Consider the following 18943-nt stretch of genomic DNA (forward strand, 5'->3'; position numbering starts at 1 on the left):
ATCAGGGGCTAATAAGGGGTTAATAAGTGACGGGGGGGGGGGTGTAGTGTAGTGTAGTGTAGTGGTGCTACTTTACTGAGCTACCTGTGTCCTCTGGTGGTCGATCCAAACAAAGGGGACCACCAGAGGACCAGGTAGCAGGTATATTAGACGCTGTTATCAAAACAGCGTCTAATATACCTGTTAGGGGTTAAAAAAAATCACATCTCCAGCCTGCCAGCAAACGATCGCCGATGGCAGGCTGGAGATCAACTCTCTTACCTTCCGTTCCTGTGAACGCGCGCGCCTTCACAGGAAATCTCGGCTCACGCGAGATGACGCCAATTGGCGTTAGCGTAGCCTGGGGGAGCCGCCGCAATGACGCCTTTCGGCGTTAGCGTGGCGGCAAGCGGTTAAATATAGTTATAACAATTGTAAACATCAGGAACTTCTCAGCATCCCCTCATATATTCCATCGGTAAAGCGGAGAAAGTCACTGCCAGACACCTCTGACTGTGGAATATCTCCTGGGAGAACAAAAGGATAAGGCATTGCAATTTTACATGCCCGATCCTTCTCTCCCCCAACATAATCTGTCAGGCTAGAGTCAGGGACTTCCCATTGACAGACTGTTGGGCAGCCCTGGTGAAAAATGGTGGGTTTGGCCATCAATGCTGGTAGCCTTAAAAGAAATGTGTCACCAAAAATGTTATCTGCCAGTTAAAACCAGATAGTAACACACATCCTTTTTTTTCTAATCTGCTTTTATTTTCTGATTGCAGATTTATTTCTTCTGTTTCCTGAACATGATTAGGGGGCGGTGATCTTGCCTGAGCTATTCTTAACAGCATTTACAAAGCATAAAAAAATTGCTTTATGGCAGCCCCATGGGCCATAGACAGAATGGACAGGAAGGGACCTCATTGACTTCTATGGGAGAGTTTGCACAAAGAAAGAATAGATAAGCTTTGAGTATCACCTATTGTGAATGGTGGATCCTGTCTTATCTATACACCGAGATGATATCATTACAGGCAGGTTTAGAATGGTATATAACTGCAGTACAGTGATCTGTACAAACCAAGAAGTGGCGCCAATAGTGGTCAGTGCAAAAATATTTTCTGATGACACATTACCTTTATGGGTCACATTCAGGTACGTTGTACAATGCTCTCTGTCATACACAGTACCTAGGTTCTGGGGATCACTCATATTACTTGAAACCAGACAGCTTGGAAGCATCGCAAGCATGAGACCTGCATATCTCCATGATTCTAAAACATTTTGGTTATGTTTCACTGCATTTCTTGCACTTACATTTATGATAAACTAGCAGAATTACCTGGCTTCTCATGGGTCTTTTTTGTTTGTGCATGTGGTTAGAACAGGGTTTTTCAACTCCGGTTCTCAGGACCCACCTACCGGTCACGATTTGAAAATATCCCACAGAATGAATACCCAGGGCCGTCTTTAATATTGATTGGACCCTGGGCAAAAAAATACTTGGCCCCCTGGATCCCGCCTTCCCACACCCTAGCATGCAATCATGCCCTCCACCACAACACACGAAAAAAAAAAAATCCACACCTCTGGTAGAGTACAGTGAATGACTGTAAATACTTCCAGTTCTGAAGACTCCAGCGGCTCAGGAGACCGGGGCTCGGCTCACCCTAGCGTTACAGCGCACCCCACAGTATGCAGTATAGCACCCTATAGTGTACAGCACCCCACACTATACAGTATACAGCACCCCACAGTATATAGTAGAGCAGTATAGCACCCCACAGTGTACAGCACCTCACAGTATACAGTAGAGCAGTATAGCACACCGCAGTATACAGCACCCCAAAGTATACAGCACCTCATACTATACAGTATACAGCACCTCACAGTATACAGTAGAGCAGTATAGCACCCCATAATATACAGCACCCCACAATATACAGCACCTCACAGTATACAGTATACAGCACCCCAAACTATACAGTATACAGCACCTCACAGTATACAGTACAGCAGTATAGCACCCTACAGTATACAGCACTCCATAGTATATAGTAGAGCAGTATAGCACCCCACAGTATACAGCACCCCATAGTATACAGTGGAACAGTATAGCACACCACAATATACAGCACCCAACCGTATACAGCACCCCACAGTATACAGTAGAGCAGTATAGCCCCCTACAGTATACAGCACCCCACAGTATACAGTAGAGCAGTATAGCACCCCACAGTATACAGTAGAGCGGTATAGCACACCACCGTATACAGCACCCCACCGTATACAGCACCCAACATTATACAGTAGAGCAGTATAGCACCCCACAGTATACAGAATCCAACAGTATACAGCACCCCACAGTATACAGCACCCCACAGTATACAGTAGCTTACAGTATATTAGCATAACAGCCCCTGTCACCTTTTCCTGATGTAATCTTCACAAAAAAAGCTCCACAGTTAAGGCAAACTTCTCCTGCAGCAACACTCCTGGTAGAAAGGACCTTTGATTACCTCATAGCCATGTGACCAGTAATATTGCTAGGTTACTGGTCACATGGTGATGATGTCATCTAAGATCCTTTCTCCTAAGAGAATCACAGCTCTCACAGTTCGCTGCCTGGAGTGCCGGCAGGCATGGCATAACATGGCATGGCAGCACCCCTCTGTGTAGCTGACAGCCTGACACCCAGGGCAGTGGCAGTGCTCAAGAGGCAGCTGTCTTGGGCCGCCAGGAGCAGCTGCCCCTTTTGCCCCTTGTTAAAGACGGCCCTGTGAATACCTGTGGTAAGTCCTGATGCATGGACACTAATTATATCACCTTCTCAATACTAAGGAAATCCACATGACTGGTAGGCGGGTCCCGGGGACCAGAGTTGAAAAACCCTGGGTTAGAAGAGTTACCCCATAACAGTGCTATCCATAGTGCCCCCATAACAGTGCCATCCACAATGCCCCATAACAGTGCCATCCACAGTGCCCCCATAACAGTGCCATCCATAGTGCCCCCACAACAGTGACATCCACAGTGCCCCCATAACAATGGCATCCACATTTTCTTGATAAAAATGACATCCACAGTGCCCCCACAACAGTGACATCCGCACTGACCCTATAAGAGTGACATTCACAGTGCCTCCACAGTGCACCCATATTAGTGACATCCACAGTGGCCCCATAACAGTGACATTCTCATCATATGAAACAAACAGCATCGTCATGATAACAATGACATCCACAGTGCCCCCACAACAGTGACATCCACAGTGCCCCCACAACAGTGACAACCACAGTGCCCCCATAACAGTGACATGCACAGCATTCCCATAACAGTGACATCCACCATGACTTTTAACATCCTATAACAGTGACATCCACCTTGCTGCCATAACAGTACTCTAATAGCGGCATCCACAGTGACCTATAACAGTGAAGAAAAATGGCTGGTTGTTATGGAAACTTGGTGTAAAACTGTGTGTATGTCAGTGAGGCGAAGACTTGAAGGACCTACAAACTTCTATTGCCCTGTAATGGTCATGTGACAGTCTATATGTCAGTTGGGATATGAGTGAAATATATTTGACTTTTTTGTGGATATCTCAAGAACCGTACGTTCTAGAGAGCTGAAACCCACTCTTTCTAAGCCCCTGATTTACCAGATTTGGTGCAGATCGGTCCAGCCGTTTAGCCGTGCATAAGAACAGACAGAAATTTATATATATATATATATATATATATATATATAAATATAAAAAAGAGATAAGGCATATACGTACATCAATGGATTTTGAGTATTCAGTTTATTATGAAAAACAATCTACTTTTAAATTACAAAAGTCCCACATTTCTATTTGTCCAGTTATATTTAATATGTGTTTTCCCTCCGTATTAACAATTAAAAGAGGATTGTGTGTTTATTATAAAGGTAATTTGATAATTTCCTGCATTTGAGAAGACGAAAGCTCAACATTTTCCGAGTCACTTCATTTAATTCATTTCTACTTTACTTGGCAGCACTATGTAAACAGGATCAGGTTATAGCTTGGCACTGATTTTCCTTGGCACTTTGTGGTCATCCTCTTTTGGCTGGGGGTAATAAGCCCACTGTGCCCTTAAGCTGGGAATGCCAGCAATAGGGGCTTGGATGGTGTCACGTGGTATGTTAAAAGCGGAAACAACCTTCAGGGCATCATCTTTCACCAACCTGCACAGCTCCAGTAACTGTAAAACAAAAACACAATTACATGTGAGGCGTGATAACCGGGTATAGACTCACAATGACTCACGCCGCCAACGAAGCTGCTTGTATTCTAAGTAAACACTATAGAAAGCCCAGCCTTAACACCAGCTTATGTTGTACATTCAGTACTCTGCAAGTTCACTTATATATGGTCCTTTATACACAATAGGCACTAACATTCCTCTGCAGTACAAAACCTGAATGACAGTACATCTGCTGTGCAATGATCCAGAGGTCCCTTTACACTGCCTGAACATCGGGCAGTCATCGCTGTGCTCATAGGAATGCTATAATCTGCGGTGTAATGGTGCCGCCGAGTACCCGATGAAAAAGTGAAATGTGCACGCAGTCACCTAAATAATCGTTTGCCGGCAGCAGATTGTGCCGTCCAAACATCACTCTGCTGTCGGCAAACTATGATTCTGTATGGGGATGAGTGATGGCACTGGCGATCACTCCTCCCCGTACATTTTTATGCAGAAATCTCCTTCACTGATAAGCTGGTGAGTGTCAGAAAGGATCGCTTTCTTCCAGACAATTTGCTTAATTGAGCCGTGTAAAGGGACCTTGAACCCCCAGGCCCCCATCCATAGGAGAAAGAGGTTAGTCCCTGAGCTCCCAGCAGTGGGACAATAAATAAGTAGGACAGCATGGGCGGCGGATGTGCAGAACAGTGTTGGCAATCTCACGAAATGGCACAACTACTTCATGACCCGTCCAATTTCTTCTAACACAGATAACTTTACTTTGCTTTACATATGGAAGGCTATGTTCAAACAGATCTATGCCCTTCTGTCAGGGTTTTTTAAGGTTTTTGCGACTTTAAATGGCAAGAATAGTGTAGCATGCAGTGCTATTCTTGCTGTCAAAATGATGGTTCCCCGATGGGAACCATTAAAATGCAATGGGTTCGAACTGGAGTGTGAACAGAGCCTAACTAGCACAGAAATAACGCAGTAGATATTTTTTTTGTAAGTAAAGATTAGTTTTCTCTAAAAGGGACATGAAGTCTAAAATCTAATATATCTCCATTTGTTGTGAAGTTGAATACATTGATCTTTGCAAAACTACTGAGACAGGGCAGACATGAATGTGCACAATGATTAAATAATAATGGGTTAATGTACACTGTTATGTCACACTACTGGGATAATGCACACAGTAATGTCACAGTACAGACATAATGCACACAGTGATGTCACAGTATAGGGATAATGAACACAGTTATGTCACGGTACACAGATGATCTAATCAGTGATGTCACAACACATTTTACAAACAGCTATGCACACAATGATGTCACAGCACTGGAATAATGCACAGCAGGTGTAAAGGTGGGAATCAATAGTAAAATTTAGAACGAGAACACAATTTTCTATGCCACCTTACATGCATTTCACTACTAACTGAACCTTTTGAGTGGAGATGAGCCCCTTTAGTTGTTGTACTCCATGCTATACACATTGGATATGATGACCTTTGCTAGAGCAGAAGACATTTAGTTGTGTGATATTGGATACAAAACATTTGCTTATTGAACACTCTCAGTCCAATTATTCGCCCCTCAAACTCTACCAACTTGGCAAAATGCCTTCAAGTGCATCTTAGGGGCATGTCTAGCAGTCAACAATCGCTCACCAAGAGGTCAGCTACCCAAAAGTAGCCTCTGAGAAAATGTCCAGCTGTTAGTGTGCCCTGTATCTAGGAGTGATCGACTGTCGTATGTGATGGCTCCCTAGATCTTCACACCAGCAGTTGGGGCAGTGTGTCACTCCACAACAAAGGCAGAACTGAAGCTATCATCACAAGGCCTCCATACTCTAACCTGATCACTATCGGATCCCAAATGGAACCTGGATTCATTGCTAAAGACGATACTGTTCCAGTCTGTAGCAGTCCAACTTTCTTGTTCACAATACCAATGCAAAAGGAGGCAATGATGGCTGGCTGTCAATGGCAGGACACATTATGGGTGCCATGACACCAAATTTCCTTTTGCTATGTGCCTGTAAATGGTCCGTGCAGAGACAAGGGTGTGTAATAAAGATACCACCTGTGTCTGGATGGTGGTTTATTGAAGCCACAAAGAAGACATTAACCAGCATCCCAGATCACAGCATTTATCTATCTATCGCATATCAATTTATCTCATACATACAGCGCCTTGCAAAATTATTAACTTTCTTTAAAGTTTTTCCTTTTTTTGTTGCTTTACAACCTGGAATTAAAATTGTTTTTTCAGGGTTAAAATGTAGGGCCTATGATGAGTCAAAGTCAGTTATTTGCAAAGTCTTGTGAGACTTTGTTGAATAACTTCGGTATTTGATTTTTAAACTGAAAAAACAATTTAAAACTTGGATCCGTTCTGAGGTACCAGTCCTCTAGGATCCGAAGCTCGCTTCACTCATCACTAATTATAACCTTGTGGGGACATTACTACTGTGTAGGTAAGAAAATCACTATTACTCTGGGGTGTAAAATATGGTACTTTTGATATGTGGCACACTATAAATGTCTGGATCACTACATGAGGCATTTGGGATAATTTATCAAACTGGTGTAAAGTAGAACTGTCTTAGATGCCCATAGCAACCAATCAGATTCCACCTTTCATTTTCCAAAAGAGCTGTCAAAAATTAAAGGTGGAATCTGATTGGTTGCTGTAGGCAACTAAGCCAGTTCTACTTTTCACCAGTTTGATAAATGACGCCAACAGTTTTTTTTTCACTATTTGTCTATGTGGCACTATTTTTACAGTCACTGTATTCTATTGCACCGGGTCCCGCTCACTGTACTAATGGTATCTGTATATCATGGTCGGTGTGGCTATCACATACGTGACACAGAGGGAGGGAACGAGGAAGGCCCTGCCCAAGTGAGAGGGAAGATGGTGACCCCTGACTCACCTGGCGGCTGGCACCTGGCTGCCCTGACGTCCCTAGACGGGTTCCTCACCCGTACGCCGATCACGTGCCTAAAGCCCTGGCTTTCCCTGAGCTGAGCCCTAGGTAGTGAACAGGGCGATGGGAACACTAGTCCGCACCACTAACTCTAAGGGAAAACACCAAGGGGAGGACAGACAACACAGACTCAACATATATTCCCAGGTGGGCGACAACAGGAGACAACAATAAGCCAAACAGGGATCCGGAGGGTAGCACACAGGAACAACAACCAGGATTAACCACTCCAGTGGGTCAGTATAGATGTCCAGGCAGGAAGCTCTATAACTGGCAACTAGAGAAGTGTGAGGGGAGAATATAAGGAGGTAGGGAGTGGCAGACACGAAACAGCTGAGGAGGAGAAGCTACGGATCCCTGAGAGAGACAAAAAGGATAGCAAGGCAAACACAGAAAACAATAACTAAGAAACACCATGATCTTTAGATATAGAGCGCGCAGCCACCCGCTGCGACTTCCTGACCCCGGGTATAACGGAGTCAGACGTGGCTCTTGATACCCTCGTGACAGTACCCCCCTTTTCACGAGGGGCCTCCGGACACTCAGGACCAGGTCTCTCCGGATGAGAGGCATGGAAAGTCTGAATTAACCTGTTGGCGTTTACCTCTGACGCTGGAACCCACATTCTTTCCTCGGGACCGTAACCCCTCCAATGCACAAGATACTGAAGAGAGCGGCGGACCCGACGAGAATCAACAATTCTGGCTATTTGAAACTCCAGATTACCATCCACAATAACAGGAGGAGGTGGCAGCGGCGATGGTTCTAGAGGTGAAACATACTTCTTGAGTAACGATTTATGGAAGACGTTATGGATCTTAAAAGTCTGAGGTAGCTCCAGGCGAAAAGCCACAGGGTTAATGACGGCTACTATTTTATAGGGACCAATGAACCTAGGACCCAGTTTCCAAGAAGGAACCTTCAACTTAATATTTCTAGTAGACAACCACACATAGTCATTCACTCCTAGGTCCGGACCTGGCGACCGTTTCTTATCGGCCATGCATTTATATTTACCACTCATCTTTTTCAAGTTAACTTGCACCTTCTGCCATACCGATGAAAGAGATGAAGAAAACCTTTCCTTTTCGGGAACCCCAGAAGACCCCCCCTCTTTGAAAGTACAAAATTGGGGATGTAAACCGTATGCACCAAGGAATGATGACTTGCCAGTGGACTCCTGATAATGATTATTTATGGCAAACTCAGCTAACGGTAAATATGATGACCACAACTTGGTTTTCAGACACAAAACACCTTAAATATGTTTCTAGGTTTTGGTTGGTACGCTCAGTCTGTCCATTCGACTGAGGATGGAAAGCTGAGGAAAAGGACAAGTGAACCCCCAAACGGGAACAAAAAGCTTTCCAAAACTTAGAAATAAACTGGGTTCCTCGATCCGAAACCACATCGGAAGGGACCCCGTGAAGCTTCACGATTTCACTGATAAACACCTGAGCGAGAGTTTTAGCATTAGGAAGTGCGGGTAGCGCAATAAAGTGTACCATTTTGCTAAACCTGTCTACTACTACCAAGATAACTGTTTTACCCGCCGACAACGGTAAGTCAGTGATGAAATCCATAGACAGATGTGTCCATGGCCTATTGGGAATGAAAAGTGGCAATAAAGACCCTGCTGGACGTGTATGAGAGACTTTCGCGCGTGCACAAGTAGAACAAGTAGACACGAAATCCATTACATCCTGACGCAACCTTGGCCACCAAAAACGACGAGATAAAAGCTCCAAGGTTGCTTTACTACCCGGGTGTCCAGCAAGTGCCGAATTATGATGTTCTTTTAATAATTCAAGACGCAGGTTTAACGGTACAAACAATTTCTCTGAGGGGCAAGAGGCCGGGGCGTCCCCCTGAGCCTCTAACACCTTTCCCTCTAGAACAGAGTGTACAGCAGAGACAACCACTCCTCTTTGTAAAATAGGTACCGGATCACAAACATTACCCCCTCCAGGGAAACTACGAGATAATGCGTCTGCCTTGGTATTTTTTGCCCCAGGACGATAGGTGATTACAAAGTTAAATCTGGTAAAGAATAGCGACCACCTAGCTTGTCTAGGGGTGAGACGTTTAGCCGATTCTAGGTACAGAAGGTTCTTGTGATCCGTAATCACCGTGATGGGGTGGATTGCTCCCTCTAAGAAGTGACGCCACTCTTCAAGCGCCAGTTTAATCGCCAACAGTTCCCTATTTCCAATATCATAATTCTTCTCTGCAGAAGATAATTTTTTGGAAAAGAAAGCGCAAGGACGCCATTTGCCAGGAGACGGACCCTGAGACAATACAGCTCCCGCTCCCACTCCCACCTCTGACGCATCTACCTCGACAATAAAAGGCTGGCAGACATCAGGTTGAATTAGAACAGGTGCCGAGGTAAACCTCTCCTTTAGAGAGGAAAATGCATCTTTAGCGGCGTCAGACCATTTGGAAAAATCCGTCCCCTTCCTAGTCATGTCGGTAAGGGGTTTAACGATCACTGAATAATTTTTAATGAACTTTCTATAGAAATTAGCGAAACCCAAAAACCGTTGTAGGGCTTTAAGGTTCTCAGGAAGATCCCAATCTAAAATTGCCTGGACCTTCCCAGGATCCATGCGGAAACCTGAAGCAGATAATAGATATCCCAGGAACTGTAATTCCTGAACAGCGAAGACACATTTTTCAATTTTCGCATATAATTTATTCGTCCGTAGGACCTGCAGTACTTGCCTGACATGCACCTCATGTGTTTTCAGATCAGCCGAATAAATTAAGATATCATCTAGGTATATGACTACAAACCTGCCGATGAGATGACTAAAAATATCATTAACGAAATGTTGGAAGACAGCAGGGGCATTGGTCAGACCGAAAGGCATAACAAGATTTTCATAATGCCCCTCAGGGGTGTTAAAAGCTGTCTTCCACTCATCCCCTTCCCTGATACGAATCAGATTGGAGGCCCCCCTAAGATCAAGTTTGGAGAACCACTTAGCACCCGCAATCTGATTAAAAAGGTCAGGAATGAGAGGAAGAGGGTATGGGTCACGGATGGTTATCTGGTTTAACTCACGGAAATCTAAGCAAGGACGCAGGCCCCCATCTTTCTTTTTAACAAAGAAAAACCCTGCAGCCACGGGTGAAGAAGAGGGTCTGATGTGTCCCTTAGCCAGACTCTCGGAGATATAATCTTTCATGGCTTGTCTCTCGGGACCCGAAAGATTATACAACCTGGACTTGGGTAATTTTGCCCCGGGAATCAGGTTAACCGGGCAATCATAAGGACGATGAGGTGGTAGTTTCTGACAACCCTTTTCAGAAAAAACGTCCTCAAAGTCCGAAATAAATGTAGGTAGGGAAGCTATGGAGGCGATTAAGCAATTGTTATTTAAGCAATTCTCTCTGCAATGCTCACTCCACTCCAATATCTCCCTGGCCTGCCAATCCACCACTGGATTGTGCGCTACCAACCAGGGAAGACCCAATACCACCGGAGAGGGAAGGCCCTCCAGAACGTAACATGAAAGACACTCATTATGGTGGTCCCCTACCCGAAGGTGTAAATTACGAACAATGTGGGTGAGGTTTCTCTGAGACAGAGGAGCAGAATCTATAGCGAATACGGGAATAGGTCTCTGCAGCGTACAGAGAGACAAACCCATAGTGCGGGCAAAATGGGCATCAATCAAGTTTACCCCTGCTCCACTGTCTAGAAAAACAGAAATAGACTCCGTCTTAACACCAAAAACAATGACAGCTGGTAACACAAATTGAGATGTTCGTATGGAGGAAACGTATACCCCCCGGCTGACATCCTCCGCACAGCCCGGGGTTAGTAGTTTTCCGACGGTCTTTTGTTTTTGAGAAAGGAGGGACAGACATTAATGAAATGACCCCTCCCCCCACAGAAAAAACAAGCCCCCCCCCTACGGCGAATCTCGGGAGGACGGACCTGACGAGAATTTCCGCCTAGCTGCATAGGCTCATCTAAGTCAGTACAGGCTGACTGTTGCTTGGGAGAGGTAACCAATTGCTCCGGAATTTTCGATCTCTCCCTAAGATGTCTATCTATTCTGATAGAGAGGGACATAACAGCATCAAGGGAAAGGGGGGTCTCATACAGCGCCAGTGCATCCTTAACCCTTTCAGATAACCCAGAGCAGAACTGACTCCTGAGAGCCGGGTCGTTCCACTGAGTATCCGTAGCCCACCTACGGAACTCTGAGCAATATTCCTCTGCTGACCGATCTCCCTGTAGGAGTCTCCGTAACTTCGACTCAGCCAGGGCGACTCGGTCAGGGTCATCATATATGAGACCCAAAGCCCCAAAAAATCCCTCCACTGACCGAAGAGCCTGAGAACCAGGGGGTAACGAGAACGCCCAGGATTGCGGATCCCCCTGAAGCAGGGAAATGACAATCCCAACCCGCTGTTCTTCATGACCTGAGGAGTAAGGGCGCAACTTAAAATATAATTTGCAGGCCTCACGGAACGTTGCAAATTTGTCCCTTCCCCCAGAAAATCTGTCGGGAAGAGCAACCTTGGGTTCAGTGACAACCTGGTTACCCATAGCAACCGCTGGGGGTGCGGTCTGCTGCATTTGCTGCTGTTGTTGGAGAACAGACGCCTTCAATCCTGCCACCTCCAAAGACAGGCTTTGAAGCTGTTCTGCCAAGGCATCAATAGGATCCATATTGGATTCTAAGTAGAAAGAGAAAAAAAAAACAACAAACAAAAAATTAAAAAAATTTTATTTTTTTTTCTCAAAAAGTAATGGCCAGTTATAATATCACGGTCGGCGTGGCTATCACATACGTGACACAGAGGGAGGGAACGAGGAAGGCCCTGCCCAAGTGAGAGGGAAGATGGTGACCCCTGACTCACCTGGCGGCTGGCACCTGGCTGCCCTGACGTCCCTAGACGGGTTCCTCACCCGTACGCCGATCACGTGCCTAAAGCCCTGGCTTTCCCTGAGCTGAGCCCTAGGTAGTGAACAGGGCGATGGGAACACTAGTCCGCACCACTAACTCTAAGGGAAAACACCAAGGGGAGGACAGACAACACAGACTCAACATATATTCCCAGGTGGGCGACAACAGGAGACAACAATAAGCCAAACAGGGATCCGGAGGGTAGCACACAGGAACAACAACCAGGATTAACCACTCCAGTGGGTCAGTATAGATGTCCAGGCAGGAAGCTCTATAACTGGCAACTAGAGAAGTGTGAGGGGAGAATATAAGGAGGTAGGGAGTGGCAGACACGAAACAGCTGAGGAGGAGAAGCTACGGATCCCTGAGAGAGACAAAAAGGATAGCAAGGCAAACACAGAAAACAATAACTAAGAAACACCATGATCTTTAGATATAGAGCGCTCAGCCACCCGCTGCGACTTCCTGACCCCGGGTATAACGGAGTCAGACGTGGCTCTTGATACCCTCGTGACACTGTAACTGCAGGCAGGCAATGGTTACTGTACTTACGATCATAGCAGGCTGGAGGCAGGAGGCAGGGCGGGCGGGCACTGGCAGCGTAACTTCCTACGTCACGTGCCTGCTCCACCCACTTTATGAATGAAGCAGGCGGCGCAGGCACGTGACGTAGGAAGTTACGCTGCCAGTGCCCGCCCGCCCAGCCTCCTGCCTCCAGCATCCAGCCTGCTATGATCGTAAGTACAGGCTGCTCAGTGCTGGATCGAACATATGTATAGTTAACCATTGCCTGCCTGCAGTTACAGATACCATTAGTACAGTGAGCGGGGCCCGGTGCAATGGAATACAATGACTGCACTGGGCCCCCGCTGCCATTTAAAAACTTGTGTAGATGCCAGCCCCCAGCCCCTGTATTGGGTGTCATTCACAGTGGCTGACACTGTTATGGAGGGGATCTGTGTATGTCAAATAGCATAAGATGCTATTTATCTGTCATCCACAGATCCCCCCCCCCATAGCAGTGTCATGCCATCCATAGATGCCCCCATAACAGTGCCATCCACAGACGTCCCCATAACAGTGTCAGCCACAGACCCCCATAACAGTGCCATCCACAGAACCCCATAATAGTGTCATTCACAGGCTACCATTGGTTCAAAGCCCACCAAAAGCACACCTTTTGGTTCAAAATATATTTTTTCTTATTTTCCTCCTCAAAAAGCTAGGTGCGTCTTATGGGCCGGTGCGTCTTATAGGGCGAAAAATACGGTATTCTGTAATCAGTTATACAGTCTACAGAGCTCCTGTATAACACAAATATTTACCACGATACGGTCACTTTATGCTAGTAATATGAGTCTTTGTATGGTGTGTTTTTTCAGTAACAGTATGATAATATTATTATATATATCTATCATATCTAAACATCTCTTTTAATCTATATTTCTGTTCATCCATTCAACCTACTGATTTGTAAAAAAAACTAACAAACTCTCAAGATTGCAACAGACGTTGCACAATAAATTTGCCAATCTGCCAACGAAAATTCTGTGCATATTATTTAGAATAATTATTTACAATTAAAGACAATACTGGTAACTTAGGGTGCTTTCACACTTGTGTTGATGATTCCGGCAGGCAGTTCCGTTGCCTGTATGCAAACGCATGTCATTTTTTCTGACTGATCAGGCATTTTTCAGACTTATCAGCATCCTGATCAGTCTGGAAAATGCCTGATCAGTCAGAAAAATGCATTTTTTTAATCACATTTTTAAAGGTCTGTGCATGCGGCAATTTGAATGCCGGATCCGGCACTAATACATTCCTATGGAAAAAAATTACGGATCCGGCATTCAGGCAAGTGTTCAGTTTTTTTGGCCGGGGATAAAACCGCAGCATGCTGCGGTATTATCTCCGTCCTAAAAAGTCAAAAAGACTGAACTGAAGACATCCTGATGCATCCTGAACGGATTGCTCCCCGTTCAGAATGCATTAGGATAAAACTGATCAGTTATTTTCCAGTATTGAGCCCCTTAGGACAGAACTCTATGCCGGAAAAGAAAAACGCTAGTGTGAAAGTACGCTTATCTCCATGATGGGAATATAACTTCAGCAGACAATCCAGTGTGACTCCTCGGTGCTATTTTTATGTGTCTACATGCGTGTCATCTAAGTCCATGTTTATTTGTTGTATTGGGTCTTAGGGACTTCCTGAGCTAATGATTAACTACAATGTCTTTTACAATTAAATACCTCTGGCATGTCCTGTGTCTGCTAATCAATGAGTGTGTTCTGTAACTTGTGATTACTTAGGCTGCATGCACATAACCATATTTTCTTCAGTGTGCTATCAGAACAGTGACTTATACACATTAATGGGACATCTACATATCTATCTGTGTGCCTGATGAGAACCACAGGTCTAATTCTTGTCCATTTTTGCAGATGAGAATAGCCCTTTCTGTTGATGGGAGGGAGAATAAATGTAATGCACACAGAAGCTATCTGTTTTTTGTGACACGAAAATCAGAGGTCTGCATGAGGTCTCAAAGGGGTTGTCTGGAAACAATTAACTTTTCTGTGATACTGACAGCCTACCTGCACTATTGAAACATCCATTCTCACTTGCTCCCCACTGCTCCAATCCTGCGTCCTGGCTCCCGCATGTCCATCTTCTGGTCCCCAGCCTGTTTATTTCCATCATGGGAATGGTCACCTGCTCTGCCATACACCGCACAATGGACACGCAGGAGCCAGTGCGCAGTATCGGAGTACAGGTAGGTATGAATCTTTTAATAGCAGAGGCAGGCTACGGGCATCAATGAAAAGTTAGTTATTCAAGGAAAAGCATGGCATCTCACTGATATTAAACATTGTGGATAACCACTCCTCATAATATGAAAGAGTTAACCGATTACACACAAAGATGAAACATCTGCCATACTTAGACTGTAATGTAAACACATTCCATGTCCTGATAACAGGGTTAGTAAGTGTTAGTAATGATTAGTCATTGGCCTTTCACCATTACATGCATATAGTGTCATAAAAATAAATGAAAATCCAAAAGTCAAAAATAGCACACGTTTGTTTCTAGCTAAAACAAAAAATGTCATAAATGACAATAATTAGCTAGTAGATTCAACATAACATCATGGAAACCCAACGTAGATCACATCCAGCAATGCAACTCTGCTGACTTAAATGATTTAGTCAGTTAGGAACAGATGAATTCCATTCTCATAGAACAGCAGGTCTCCATGCAGGCAGCAGTTCATTCTCAGATACAGAGATTAATGGCTCGCCTCAGGTTTGATGGTGCCCCGTGCAGTACCTTCTACTAACACTCATCCCATCCCATGGTGTCCTAAAAGGTATCCAAATAATACAATCTTACCAGGCCCAAATAACATTGCCCATTAAAGGGGTTGTCTGACTGGGAAAAGAAAGTAAAAAAAATGGCAGAATAACTTAATAAAAAAAGTAATACCTTAACTGCGCCCCTGTCACTCCTGTTCCACTGCTTCCTGGCTCTCTCACTGGTCTTTATTTTCTGGTTCCTCCTGACCCAAGCGATATGATTGCCCAGCTAATCACTGGCTGCAGCCATACTACACTGAATACTACACTGAATGCTACCCTTTAAGACATTTTAGAAGTGTTTGCAGGTCCAACATGCAATAAAAGACACTCATAAATATCTGTACAGACTCAATCCTGTAAATGCTCCGGTACTAAAACACATAAAACAACCCTGGATCAGCACATATAAGCCACATCACTTATTATTGAGTAGCAGCCCTTTGTGCTTCTGCTTATTTCCCAGCATGGCAGACATTGTTCATTAGGCAATTTCCCTTTAAAGATGATCTATTACGGGGGGCGGAGCCTGACCGCGGACTGGAATGGCTGCGTGAGTTGGAGCTCTCCCGCCTCACACACACTCGTATAGCCTGGAATACCTTAATTACAGCTTAAAGATGGGCAAAGTTGGACGTTTTCCACAAGGGGAAAGCAGAGCCTCGGGTAAACCGCCTGTGAACCAGGGAGATGTCACCGATTTCTTTGAAAAGCGGCACAAACAAATCCCCGCGTCTCCCGCCAAGATGGCGCAGCCAGAGCGGGAAGAAGAGAGAACCTCGAGTGACGAAGAGGACACGGCCGGAGAGCAGACACTCACAGCAACGGTTCTGAAGGAGACCCTGAGACAGGCACTACAGCCGGTGAGAGATGATCTAGCTGAAATAAAAGCGGATTTACAAGCCATAGGCACCCGTACGGAGGCCCTGGAAAATAAATGCCTCAGCCTAACTTCTCACGCCGAGACCCTCGCTGCCAGATCAAATCAGCTAGAGGTACATGTGAATACAGCCCTCACACTGATAGAAGATCAGGAGAACAGGAGCCGTAGGAGAAACATAAGATTTAAAGGTTTACCTGAATCCTGGGCAAAGGACGCTCTCCCTAAAGTGGCCCTAGAAATATTTGCCGACCTGTTAGGTCCAGAGCGCGCAGACAAGATCACTATTGAACGCATCCACAGATCCCTCCGGCCTAAGCCCAGACAAAATGAAGCTCCCAGGGATGTCATCTGTGGATTGCTGTCGTATGTGGATACTGCTCTTATATTACAAAGTGCAAGGGAACAAGCCCCAATACACTATGGAGAAGCAGAGGTGGCCCTTTACCAGGACATAGCACCGTCCACACTGCGAAAACGCAGAATACTAAAACCGCTGCTGGATCAACTTAGAGCAAGAGATCTACAATATTCTTGGCTATTCCCTTTCGGATTGTCGATCCTTAAAGAAAATAAACGCATAGTCATAAAAACTCCTGCGGATCTTGAAGATGCCTGGCAGAAGCTGGAGATGGCTCCGATCGACATACCTTCTTGGTCGCTAGAAATGGATGTAGAAGCCTTACCCTCCTTGCCTGCAAGAGAAGAGTGGACCACAGTGACGCGCCCTAAGCCTCAGAGATCCAGGCCTTACAGAGGAACCACATCGGCACCACATCGCTGAAAAGAGCGCTGATAAGTTATACCTTCTACATCTTTTCTCATACTTGTGATGAACACCCAAGAATGTGGCCTAAACTTAGTCAAGAGGACGTTTAACCTCCAGACCGCCTATAGAAGAAGCAGAACTGTTCACCCTTAAAGCGCTGAAACACGTACAGTACCATAATATCATGCTGATGCGACCCTTCTATCCTCTCCCCCCCCCCCACTCCCTCTCTTCCTCCTTTTTTCCCCCCCCCCCCCCCCCCCCCCTTCCTTCTCACTCCCACCCCCCCCCCCCTTCCTTACCATATTCCTGTTATAGATTATATGGGTGGTACATACATACAGTTCTAATTCATAGGCAGATAATGCACTGCAGTATAGGTCACTTGATAGCCATACACTGGCTAAGTTGCAAATTGTTGTGGTCCCTTTTATTATCCCTCATGATGGTGGTTTAGTCGCTGAGGGATTGTTCATGTTATAGAAATATACATTGAGAGGTTCATTTTTATTTTCATTTATCTTGAAATCAATGTACATTTGTTGGTAATGTTAAATGTGTAGAGATGTGCTTCCAGAGAAAATACATCACAGTAGATGTCATCTGATAGCTCTATAATGGACAAGTCACTATTTACTGTTGTTTTTTCATTTACTGCACCTCATGATAGTCGCTGAGTGATAGTTAATGCTACTGAAAATGTACAATATTTGGTCTACCTTTATGCACTGAAGTCATAAAAACTACCTGTTTATCCCCAGCCTGAACTAGCAGCTTGCTGAACCTCACCAGGTACTCCACCGTCGGAGCCCTGGTGAGAGTCAGTAGATACAAGACAGGGTCTGCATTGCTGGATGCTAGTTAATATGCATTTGTTTGTAATATTGATTGTGTAGAGATGTCATTCCAGAGCCTACATGGATAATTAGATGCTGGCTGGTGAGACAACTTAAAGCTCCAGCCCAACTATGTTAGTGGAGTCACAAATAACTACAAATCCAGAGGTAGTATGCTCAGTCACATATTAAGGCAAATTAAATGGATTAGTGGTGCTAGAGTATCCTACAAGGTTCTTAGCAGGAAAATACCCAAATCTCAAACTTGATAAGATACCCCCCCTTTTTTTTCTCATGATGTCATAAATGATACTGAATCCCATAATCTAGGGCCTTGCGCCTAGTTGTAACGCTGTACGAGTGTGTGCCACAGGTCAAGGCACAAACTAAATTTGACCGACCCCCCCCCCCCCCCCATTTTTTGAACAAACACACAGGTTCAAGACAGAAGTAGCTCATATTTGACCTCTCTAGGTCAAGTAAAATCTTTTCCTTCTTTTATTTTCTTTTTATTATTTCTTTTTTACTCTTTTCTTTTCTTTTTCCAACTACCTTAGCAACCCCCCCCCCTTCCCTTATCCTCCCCTCTAGCCCAACACCACATTGAGAGCCTCTCAGTCGTATAGGGGAAACACAAACTGTGGTAGCTACACTAAAATCAGGAACACCTTTAACAATAAATAGCTGGTCCTTTTCTTCCCGCTCCTCTTCCTCCACTCACATTAAGAAGTCCAACTTCCCATTATCTGTCATCTCAGGGGGATAGGAGGCAGAAATCATGAGTAGCCTAGGAATAGTTTCCTTTAACGTTAGAGGTTTGAACACTCCTAACAAGCGATACCATGTAATGGATATAGCCAAAAGATTGAAGGCCTCTGTGGTTTTCTTACAGGAGACACATTTTAAGCAGACCAAAATACCCAAACTGCCAGTGAAATTTTTCAATAGTTGGTTCCACTCATGTCACCCCACCTCCGCCTCCAAAGGCG

At 45.0% G+C, this 18943-nt stretch overlaps 1 protein-coding gene across 1 annotated transcript in view; it reads right to left on the reverse strand.

Annotated features, from left to right (window-relative positions):
• Window positions 1-3765: 3765 nt before the first annotated feature.
• ACOXL (acyl-CoA oxidase like) overlaps window positions 3766-18943 on the reverse strand; it is a 625524-nt gene continuing 610346 nt past the window's right edge. Inside the window, 1 exon segment of the mRNA XM_040429469.1 lies at window positions 3766-4205. Coding sequence (XP_040285403.1) covers window positions 4020-4205 — 186 coding nt within the window. The 3' untranslated portion in view covers window positions 3766-4019.

Source organism: Bufo bufo, chromosome 4 (assembly GCF_905171765.1).
Source record: "Bufo bufo chromosome 4, aBufBuf1.1, whole genome shotgun sequence".
In the NCBI taxonomy this organism is placed as follows: domain Eukaryota; kingdom Metazoa; phylum Chordata; class Amphibia; order Anura; family Bufonidae; genus Bufo; species Bufo bufo.